The 12141-nt window shown below is 31.1% G+C and overlaps 1 protein-coding gene and 1 long non-coding RNA gene across 2 annotated transcripts; one reads left to right on the top strand and one right to left on the bottom strand.

The window, feature by feature from the left end:
* Positions 1–1675: 1675 nt before the first annotated feature.
* On the top strand, positions 1676–6911 carry AGL26 (tRNA (cytidine(34)-2'-O)-methyltransferase). The gene is made up of 7 exons (XM_028061515.2): positions 1676–1872; positions 1964–2076; positions 4127–4195; positions 4297–4355; positions 4680–4740; positions 4821–4874; positions 6326–6911. The coding sequence occupies exons 1-7, from the start codon at positions 1722–1724 to the stop codon at positions 6608–6610; spliced, it is 792 nt and encodes a 263-aa protein (XP_027917316.1). The 5' UTR covers positions 1676–1721; the 3' UTR covers positions 6611–6911.
* Positions 6912–10357: 3446 nt separating this feature from the next.
* Positions 10358–11689, bottom strand: LOC114162709 (uncharacterized). The gene is made up of 2 exons (XR_003599293.2): positions 11139–11689; positions 10358–10924 (listed from the first exon to the last, which is right to left on the bottom strand). It is a non-coding gene; the product is annotated as an uncharacterized LOC114162709 (long non-coding RNA).
* Between the last annotated feature and the right edge of the window lie 452 nt (positions 11690–12141).

Below are 12141 nucleotides of genomic sequence, written 5' to 3'. Positions count from 1 at the left end.
ATTTTAGTAGTGCATACTTACAAAATTATCACCTTACTTTATTTTACGTTGTTTTATGGAAAATTAATGTGTTATGCATTATGTAACATCATGTTTTCAACTTGTTATGCATAATGTGTTTTCTCTTTACATTGTTAAGTTGGTAGTATATTTTGGTGACATTTGAATATAAAACTTGACTATGGACGAATATATAGATCATATTAGGTGTGTGCTTGAACCCTTGGAAAATAAAACTTGTATGCTAATAAGGAAAAAAGAATCTTTAGGATGCATAAAAAATGTGGAAATTGACCAATTTCTAAAAAATAGCAAAGTTAAGATTTCTATGGAATAACTTATTTCTATGCATATTTTTGTGTGTGAAAATGTTAATATAATTGTTGCACCTTTTAATGAAAAAAAAAAGAAGGATGTGATTTTTAATTGGATAAAGAATCAAGAAAAATCTCTTCAAAAGTAAAAGAAAAATCTGGTGAGTTAACTCGACTCACCACAAGTTTGAGTAATATTGAATTGAACTCAACTTACTTAATATGAGAGCTAAGTGAGTTTAAGCCAAATTCCAGGGTTTAAGCCAAGTTGGTGGTGGATTACCACCAACAACCCTTTATCACCTTTTTATTTTTTCATAACTTTCTTTATTATAATTATTTACTAAAATTTTTAAACTAAAATATTGTTCAATAATATTTTAATAATTTGGATGCTTAATTTATTTATTTCTCTAATTATATAGGTTAACACTTAATTAGATAAATACTTTGATTGTATTGCTTTAAATATATGAACCAAGTCATTGATAATACCTTAATAAATATATAAAATAAATTAAGAGAGCAAAATATTCTTAAATAGATTAATCCACCAAATGGTAACGAAATCAAATCTAATTACAAGATTTATAACTAATTAAAATGTAAGTTAAATGAATATTTATTTCACTCAACTCGGTGTGAGTTAACACATGTGAGTCAAATTACTCACTTTAACACCTTTACAATAAAGGATAAAACAATTTATAAATTAAACTTCATGTTACTTTTATTTTCCTTTAACAAACATTATAAATTATACCCATATCATGTTTTTTCATTTACAATATCATGTTTTAACTACACATACAAAATTACTCCACTGGTTCTACCTCAAGTTTAATTTACATCTTATTTTATCACCAAATATATATATATATATATATTAAACATTTATTTAAGTCTTTATTTTGATCTTCAGAGTTTGATGTTGACTTAATTAGGATGCGAATTTATGAAATTTAAATGGTCATATTACAATATGAAATATTAGGATCATATAATTACAGTGTAGAATATTATGAACGAAGAAATTGTGAAAATATGAAAGATATAAGATATGTGATATATATATATATATATATATTTTTTTTTTTTTAACATATTATATATATATATATATATTATATATATATATATTCAAATGACTTTTTTGATTGTTTTAGAAAATAAATCCGAAAATTTTCTTTTTTTAAATGTTAATTTAGACAGGATGCATTCTTAAATGAACGCGAACCTAAGAAAATGTTTAATATATATATATATATATATATATATATATATATATATATATTCTTAATTTTAAAAAACATGGATACTCTTTTTCCCTAAAGAAGAAAGCTATATATTTGTATTCCTATGCATGTTCCAACGGATAGAGGAGGAAGAAGCAAAGGCGAGTGAAGAATGGACATTCCTGCCCTAAAATCCCTTAACATTCCAACCCCATTTCACTTTCCATCATCTAAATTTTCTCCCTTTTCTCAATTCACTTTCTTTCACTTCAAACCTTTTCTCACTTCTTCCTCAAGTCGGTCCTTCCCCCATTGCTCTCTCAGTAATTTCACATTTCTCACTCTTTCGCTATTTTTATCTGTGGGTAATTTGCTTTTTGTTATTCCAAAGTTGATTTTGTTCTTGTGTTACAGATGGGTCAGCTAAAATCGTAACCAAGGAAGGTGCTTTGCCTCGCGGCGTTGGAGAGGCTGTGAATGAAGCATCATGTTCCAAGTTTCTTCAGGTTGTGCTCGTGTCCCCTCAGGTAACAACAACAACATTCCCTTCAACTAGTTTTCTTTGTACTCAAATTATTATGATTTGTTTTGTTTCTTGCGTAACTTTTCTTTTTTGTTAGTTTTTGAATTTTTTAGATACGGTACTAACTGAAACATTAAGTTAGTCCCAAAACTTTATAAAAAATTAAATAGAATTAAACCTGATGATATTTATCTGTAACTGTTTATGCAAGTTCGTTTTGTTATGAAGCAACCTTTGCTGCCAGTATTGGGTACTTAATCGGTCAGTCCATTTTGCACGAAGAAGAGATTGCAGAATAGAAGAGATGAAGCTTCAAGAATAAACATAATGTCATGCAGATTATTTAATTGAAGTCATTAGTCAATCCTTAGAATTTGGATGTGAACTTTAAGTCAACCTTACAAAACTTATAAGTGAGAAATTCTTTAGTTTGGCCATATCACGAGTCGATCAAACACTATGGTGTTAAAGATTAGACATCTCAGACATGAAATATTATGGGTGGTTTTTATTGTGCCCAATACCGGATAATCAATAGACTTAACAATAATTGTAAAGATAAACTTTGATATCATCTTAGAATTTGAGTTTGAACTTAATTTAACCTTACAAAATCAAATAATTAGGTAAGAATGCACTTGTATACTTTAGTTTGACTATCATTTATGTTGTCAATGATTTCGTAATGTTCAATAGCCTTCTAGTTTAACCTTACAACGACTTACAAGTTGATTACTACTCTGTTGTTGAATTATTAATTAAATAATATTTGAGTTCTAAGAGATTAGTTTTTTTCTTTTATTTGAATAAAATTTTATTTGTCAAACCTGTCACCGCATCTGATAGAACTCATGGTTCCAAGACTATGTTAATACTACATGAGACCATCAACCTGAGACTGCTAGGCCAAAGATTCAGACTTATAACTCTACGAGGTGCAAGTCCCAGCCACTAGGGCAATTGGGACGGAGTATGCTTCCCTTTCATCATTACCTAGACTTGAAAGAATTAATATGAAAGAAAGATTTTTATTCAATTGATTCATTTGAAACAGTACATCTATATAGAAAACTCTAACCTTAAAGTAATAATTACAAAGAGATCTCTATAATCTTCTAACAACTTCTATTAACTTCTATTAATGCATTTAATATTCTACCAACTTCTAGTAATGCATTTAATGTCCTGTTTACAACACCTAGGTTGTTGGTTACAATGAGAATGCATTACAAAAGTGGTGGTTGCATATGAGGGAGGTTAGGCTAGCTAATCTGGCTATACTTAGGCATGAGAAGACACATCTTCAAGGAGAGGAAGCATTGCTATACTATCTTTGTTAATCAGTTTTGGATAATTTCAATACTGCGGATATTTTGCTGGGCAGTGGGGTTATAGTGAGAGAGTATGGGAATAACTATCTGGTATATAGTTATTTTGTTGGATAGATGGTGCTTAAAGTTAGGATACAAACGAAAAAAAGGATAAAAATATCAGTATTATTGAATCAGATGGTGTTTAAGTTCAAACAGAGTAGAAACTCCTCCCAAGAAAGATTTTTCCTAACTTTAAGCAACATCTGATTCAATAATACTGATATTTTTAATGCATCTTTTCTCTTGTATCCTAACACCACCTATATATTACAAAACTGGTTTATGACAATTTCCTGCTAATTCCCCCGACAATGGCTCATATCAAAAGAATTAAGAAAATAATGATCTAACTATGCATTTGCCAGTCACTGATCTGTGATAATTTACGTAATTTTTCAATTTAATATATTTGTTGAGAATATTGTAATAAGGAAATGGATAGATATTAACTTCAAAATGATAATGATGATGAAAAAACAAAATGGTTATTGTTGGACTGGAACAAGTGTTTTGCAATTTAAATTGAAAGATATTAAAGTTCAAATCACTTTAAAGAAGTAAGGAATTAAAGCTCTAAATATTAAAATTGGCCTCGATAAATCTTGTTTTAGCTAAGAGTTATAATTAAATTATAATTTTAATTACTGAAAGATGTTCTGGGATTTATTTTGTCCTTGGTAGATTCCAGGAAACACAGGGTGCATTGCTAGAACATGTGCAGCATCAAATGTTGGATTACACTTAGTTGGGGTGAGTTTTACTCTCTATATCTGAATATTTTTTATATTTGATGACAAGATTGTCATCTATTTCTTGTGTTGCAAAATACTAATGATAGGCTCTGCATTCAGCCATTAGGATTTCAGGTGGATGATACTAAACTTAAGCGAGCTGGATTGGATTACTGGCCGTATCCATGGATATATATATGCTTATTGAATTTTGATTTTTTTCCTCACTTGCATCTCTCCAATACTAGACCAACACTTCTACCATACAGGGTTGTATGTAATTGTCTATCATTATTTATTATGAATGCCTGACTCTGGATTTTAAGTCCTATAAAGCTTTGATTTGATGGGGTGACGTGTGTTGCTTTTCTAGTATAACGCATCTAGTAATTTTAACTGATCTAATATTGTTTTGTCCAAAATGAAAATAAAAACTGCTACGAAATTGATATAATTGCTTTGCTGCTTTTTTATTTGTTTTCCATTATTAACATTTAATGCAGATATGTGGTTGTTAAAGTTCATAATTCTTGGGCAGATTTTCGTGACTATTTTAGGCAACAGGTAATTGCCATTCAGATAAGTTCAGTATATCATCATCTCCTTTGACTCCTCATGTGACATGTTTCCATCATTTGGCACAGGAGGGTGAAAAGCGGTTGCTAGCTTTTACAAAGAGGGGAACACAAATTCATTCTGTGAGTTGCCCACAATAGCATAGTTCCTTTAATTACAGCGTTTATCCTGTTGATGCTCGATGTTTGTAATGCCATTACATCTCCGAAGGTCTTCTTATAATGAATTTCTTCTTTTATCCTTAAATTAAAGTTTGAAGATTTTGTTTTCAATCCTCAGTAGTTTCTCTTATAGCATTGAAGCACACAAAATACAAATTTGGAATCCCCATAGCATCCTTCCTACTCTACATTGTCTACAACTAATAGGAAACATGGGAACAGAATCATGGTATTTCCATTTATGAGGAGATAATGAATGTCAGTGAAGACTGATACTAACATGTAATTAGGTTTTAGTTATAAATAGATCTACACTGCATCCTGAAGTTATTGGTGAAGGTATTTTACTATGTCAGAGCATGTTATAATGAAGTGTTCTTCCAACCAACCCCCTCCCTCCCCCCTATAAAAAAAAAAGAGAAAGAATTGAGCATTATGTACAGATGAAGTAAATGTAAAGCTCTTTACATGGAGATGCAGTATTCTAAGTTTTCCAAAATCTGTTAAGGGTATGATCTGACTCAACATTTGCTTCCCGGATTAAATGACAGCTTAGCATAGATCTGGGGTACAATTGTCAAGTGGAACCAGGTCTTGGATATGACTTTCTCACTTACCTATGACGTGGTTTATGAGAGTGGATCATTTGGGGTCTGGTAGGAAGTAGGAGGTATTTTCATATTAGATTGATTTTAACTGAAAAGCCAACTGATCCATTCTAAAATTCTAATCGCTTTTCTGTTAATATAATATAAGCTGCTTTATTCAAAATGTAAAACCACAATCCAGTCCTATTTAAATTGGTCTGCTTTATAAAAAAATTTCCCTTTCTTTTCTTTTACACCATTCCAAGTCTAAACTAATTTATGAAATACACTAACTATAGGTTCAAACGAATTAATGCTATTACATCAAAATACAGTCAAGTTCTTAATAGCTAAAGTCTAAATATAGTTTCAAATAAATTGCCAATCTTACAATTAGTCTAAATCCAAGAGGGAATTAATTTTGACTGGAGGAACACTAGCAAAGTTCTTGCATAGTATAGATAATCTATCAATTTTATGTGTTATATATTATTGATCTGTATCTGAAAACCAATCAAATCCAGTTTTTTCTCTTTTCTTTTTCTTTGTGTGTTTAGTATTTGCATAGGCATTAACCAGTAGCCTTCACATTAGGGTCCGTTAGTTTTACTTTCTTTTCTTTATGGTGTTTTAGTAATGCTTATTTAGTTTTCAGTTTTTCAATTCTATACCTTCTGGTTTTTGGGTTCTTCTTTTTACGGTTTTGGACATCTCATGAAGCAAAGATTAATTATCATGTGAAAGTAGTGTGTGCCTTAGCATCCATAAAGCAATATAAGAAAACTGTAAACATGCCTATAATTGTGGTTCCTTCTCACTGTGCAGGAATTTTCCTACAGAAAAGGTGACTATCTTTTGTTTGGTTCTGAAACGAGTGGCTTGCCTCCTGAAGCCTTGTTAGACTGCAAAACTGAACCATTTGGTGGAGGGACTGTCAAAATCCCAATGGTTGAGACTTATGTCAGATGTTTGAATCTGTCTGTAAGTGTTGGCATAGCTTTGTATGAAGCTTCCAGACAACTAAACTACGAGTCACTTCAGGTACCTTCAGAAAGCCATGTTGATACTACTGAGGAGGAATCATTTATTGCTGAAGACATTTTTGCTTGAATATCATAAATATTTTATTCTACACAAGGGGGTAGGAAAATGTCTGTTTCACTCACTAGATTTTGAGGAGGAATCATTTATTGCTGAAGACATTTTCCTGGTTAATTGAGATTGAAAATGTCTGTTTCACTCACTAGATTTTGTAGAGATTATGTATGAAAATTGTTTTGTACCAATCCACATGTAATATCATTGTAATGAATAGTTGTGCCATTTATTGTGGAGGATTAATTTAACATTTCATCGAATCAGTGGAATATTGGAAAGAGGAAGAATAAAGAATCAGCTTTTTACCTTTTCATTTTGTCCATTTGTCTGCATGAGCAATTTCATTAACTTATATGGAATCTTATTTATACATAGATTGTGATTTTTGTGAGATTGTACACGATGCCTGGTTTTTCACTCTACATGTGTTGACTATTTGGAAAACATTTCATTCACCCTCCTTATCAGTGAAGTTCTCCCTTATATTGGATCCATTTGAACATCAACCAAACAATCTAGGTTTTCAAAAAATAGAAAAGTGGTTCAATGAGAATGAGAATATTTAAGTTGGAAAGTTTTATTACTTTAAATTATAAAATTCAAGAGTAGTTATTAAGAACATAAGAGGTTTCTCAATAAATGAATCAAAATCTTTAAACAAACAAAAAAAATCACTATTTATACAATCAATTTGAGATTATTATAGTTAGGGTCTTTCTTCCTACACCCCAAGCATTTCTTCTGCACTTCCAAAATTTCTTTAAATTTCCAAAAACCCCTTTGACCATTTAAGGAAATCCACGGACATTACACCTCCAAAATTATTTTCGGATGTTGACTTCCATAAGTCAAAATATATGACTTTCGGAAGTCAAAATATATCACTGGAAGTTGACTTTCGAAAATCAAAATATATTACTGGAAGTCAAAATATAACACCGGAAGTCGACTTTCGGAAGTCAAAATATATCACTGGAAGTCGACTTCCGAAAGTCAAAATGTATCACGGAAGTCAAAAATTATTACCGGAAGTCGACTTCCAGAAGTAAAAAAACATTAATTTAAAATATTTAAAATAGAATTAATTTTTTGACTTTCGGTAATGTTTTTTGACTTCTGGAAGTTGACTTTCGATAATAATTTTTGACTTCCGGAAGTCGACTTCCGGTGATACATTTTGACTTTCGGAAGTCGACTTCCGGTGATATATTTTGACTTCTGAAAGTCGACTTCGGTGATATATTTTAACTTCCAGAAGTCGACTTCCGGTAATATATTTTGACTTTCGGAAGTCGATTTCTGGTGATATATTTTGACTTTCAGAAGTCATATATTTTGACTTCTGAAAGTCAACATAACTTTGGGGATGTGGTGTCCGTGAGTTTCCTTAAATGGTCAAAAGGTTTTTTAAGAATTTAAAAAAATTTTAGAGGTATCGAATAAATTTTGAAAATGCAGTAAGAAAAACCCTTATAGTTATTACCAATAATAAGCCAAATAAAGACATAATAAAGGTGCAACTAAAAAAGTAAAAGCAAACATAAAAGCTCAAACAAAGGTCCAATCTATTACATTTACAATGATAAAAAGATAATAGAAAAGCTTAGCATAGACTTTATTTAAAAGTATAAAGACAGATCTTTAATTGAGAAAAAAATAAATGAAACGAATTTCCTTCTAAACTAAAATTAACTCAAGAAAAGATAGGAAGTTATGTAAGAGATTTTTTACAAATTAATTTTAGTTTACAGTGAGTTTTATCTTATTTTTTTCTTATAAGAGTCCTTTTTCGGTTTGTCCAAACTAGAAATGATAACAAATAATGCCTACCCGCTATCTATTCTGTAATAGAAAATCCGATTCATTACTTATTTTGCTACTCGTCGGATTTCATTTAAAGAATACCCATAAAATTTTCACAATTTACAAATAATCATAGATATCCATAAATATTTCAAAATAAATTATTTTATAAATTTTTAAAATGAAATTATAAAAAAATATAAAATATAATACGAATTAATTAAATTAAATATAAATTTAATTTAATTTTAATTAAATTTAACATAATAAATATAAATAAAAATTAATTTTTAATTTTTAATTTTTTATAAATAATAAATATCCACACTCAATGGTTTATAAACAGATATTAAATTACTTATTTAAAATATCCGCTTACTACTTATAACAAATTTCGTAAATATACAAAAGTTTTAAAGCTGTCTGCTCATTCCTCTTTAACTTGTATATTGCATTAAATGTCTTAATGGTTTGTCGAAATTACATCACGGACCTGTGAACTTTTTCATAAACTTCTTTAAGGACAAAAATAACAAGAAAAGATAGAATTAGAAAATTAGTTTATGTATGAATTAATTTATATAAGTTCTTTTATAAATTTCACTAACTTTTTTTTTAATTTATTAGATAGTTTTAGTTTGCAGAAAAATCAATTTTATTTTCCCCTCTTGAAAGATTTATGGAGAAACTCGTCAAAATAAATCTTATACCCTAAAAGAAACGTTATTATAAATGTTAAAAAACTACAAAGGTTTATACACTTAAGAAACCATAAGAATATAAGTGTAACATTATTTTACATATATTATTACTAGTGTAAATTATTCTACACAGATACCCAACAGAACTAATCACCATATTATATTAATTACTAGATGGTAAGTTAAAGTGGTAAGGTTTTATTATATATATATACGTAGATATTTATATTAACAATACGAACGAATTAAACTCATAAATATATGTTAGTTAGTGCATTTGGTGATGAATAAATTAAATTGATGCCAAAATGGTCATAAAGAAAAATCTAAAAACTCACTATCATCAATCATTTCAATGCACCGGCTCTTTTCTGCCACCCTGAGATCTCATGTTCTTTCAACATGGAGTGGGTGTCTTGCACATGAAAACTTTAAAAGATGTCCAAAACACAAGGACTCTGCCCCCAAATGACCCAAAAAAAAAATAAAAATTAATAAGCCAAGTTTAGTTTAGGTATGCATTAAAAATCTGATTTTCAAAGAAGTTAATAAAGTATTTCTTTTATAAATTAGTTGATGCAATAATATTAATAAAAGAAGGTTATTGAGATATTTGTCCAAACAAATATTTGTATTTAGTTTTCGTCAAACAAGGGCTTGTGGGTTCATCATTAACAATATTGTATCGATTATTCCAAAGGGAAATGAGTTTAAATTAACTCATGTTAATGAAATTATGTTTGATGAAAGATTTTGGGTCCCATTGCCAGAGTAATGGAAGTAATGATGATAGTGCTATTTTGGACCCTTCGTCTTGTCAACATAAATATGCCTTGTCGGAACACTCACTTTTCTAATATACAAAGTTTGAATATTGATAATAAGTGAAGAAAATTACTGTTATGATCCCAATCCCATGTTTTTCGTTATGGTTCTCCGGTACTTCTTAGTTCATCTTTAATGTTATGATTGGGTTTGAAGTAGAATATATAAATAAACTATGAAATAATATAAGTTGAAGAAGTTTTTGTAAAGTGTATTTTATAGGGTCGATCTCAACGTGATCTTTTTATTCTGACTCGATAAAGATATGTCATGGGACAATGTGACTTTTTAGGATTTGGGCCGACCTAAGATAGGTAGAAGGCTGACCTCGAGGAAGGATATGGATCGACCTTGAACCAATATCGATGAAGGATATAGACCAATCTTAGACCGATATTGAGGAAGGATATGGACTGATCTTGGACCAACCTTGAGGAAGAATATGAGCGACGTTGTTCCGATTATTTGTTTTAGAGATCTTTAAACATGTAAATCGTTAATTCTCTACCCACTAGCTAGTCATGTTGTCAGTTGCAACACGAATCCACCCATTCCCAAATTTTAAGGGGAGGTGGGAATTCAAGATGTGAACAACACTTTTCTTGCCTATAAATGCAAATGTCTCTCCCAAAGAGGGGACAAACTTTTTCTTGGTTAATATCGCACTTAGTTATAAAGTCATAATTTATCTTCTGCTCCCCCAATTGACAAGCTGATTTAGTTATGGGAAGCTCTCCTAATTAAGGATGTCAAAATGGGCTGACCCGTCCCGATTAGACCCGTTTCGCTTCTAACCCTTCAAAATCGGGTCAGGCCAGGCCAGTTCGACATCAGAAAACGAGTCTAAAAGTTGAACCCCTCCCGTTACTGGACTGATCGGCGGGCTGATGGGCTATCCTACCGTTTCTTTGTCTCTCCTCGTCTGCCACTCATCATTTTGAGTCTATGTTTCTTCTTCTAGATCTTCAACCTTTTCTTTCTCCATCATGTTCCCCCTCTATACTCACAGAAAAATCAAGACGCGAGATATGTAAAATTAGGGTAACCAGAAATTAAGATCTGCAAAAATTCCAATATGTAAAAATCAAGCCAACAAAAATTTTTAATCCCTAAAAGTTAGGGCAACCAGAAATTGAAACAAAAAATTGCAGCCAGAAATCGCAACCAGAAATCACAATAGAAATCACAACTAGAAATCACAAAAATCTCACATGGTAATGGTTCGTGTGGTGGTGCTCGCATGGTGGTGGTGACTCGAGCAGTGGTCGCTTGTGCTTGGTCGCTCGCGTGGTAGTGGTGGCTTGCGGCATGAGTGTGTGGTGGAGGTGGTGGGTCGCGACTGGTGGTGGTTTGTGAGTGGTGATGGTGGCTCGTGAGTGGTGGTGGTAGGACAAATCTCTCGCTCATGGGTGGCTCGTGGGTAGCTTGTGAGTGGTGGTGGCCTAAGAAGAATAAGAATAAGAATAAGAAGAGAACGTTTGGCTGCTGCGAAGCTGCTGCTGTGGTGCAAAATGAATAAGAACCAAATAAAGTATACAGTTAGGTTAAGGTGAAATAGGCCATGGGTTAGGGCAGGTTAGCCCGCCTTGTGATCCGACGGGTTGACGGGTCAAGGCGGGACAAGTTTAGTGGGTTGGTGGTTCAGATTTTCAACCCGACCCACCTTTTTTGTAGTTGGCTAGCAGGTTAACTCGGTGGGCCTAACCCATTTTGATATGCCTACTCCTAATGGACGAGCTGGTTTAGTAGCAAAAATATAAAGTCTTGGACCTGCTAATTTTAATTGAAATGATATATAATATATTTATATAACTTCTTTTTTAAATTATATATATATATATATATATATATATATATATATATATATATAAATATTGTTGGCAAAAAGAAGGAAGTCTAGTGATTTTGAATGATGATCAAGCAAGAATGAAGAGAAAGTATTTAAATGTGCAAATGTTATCTTGTAAAATAAAATACGTGTATTGTAGAATAATTTAATTAAACTTAGAATCAGCAGCATTGCATTCGTCTCTTATTCTTAGTGATAATCGATTATCCTTGGTAGTTAGAACATGACGTTTAAGTTTTTAACCTAATTTTCAAAATCCTACTAGAATAATCGATTATCTCCTGAAATAATCAATTATCCTGTTAAAAATGTTTTTTCAGGAAACCTATTGGAATAATCGATTATTCTTGGTGATAATCAATTAT

Source organism: Vigna unguiculata, chromosome 1 (genome assembly GCF_037176805.1).
Source record: "Vigna unguiculata cultivar grain cowpea cultivar isolate G323 ecotype 2 chromosome 1, ASM3717680v1, whole genome shotgun sequence".
Taxonomy (NCBI): domain Eukaryota; kingdom Viridiplantae; phylum Streptophyta; class Magnoliopsida; order Fabales; family Fabaceae; genus Vigna; species Vigna unguiculata.
This window is presented reverse-complemented; position numbering and strand designations above follow the sequence as displayed.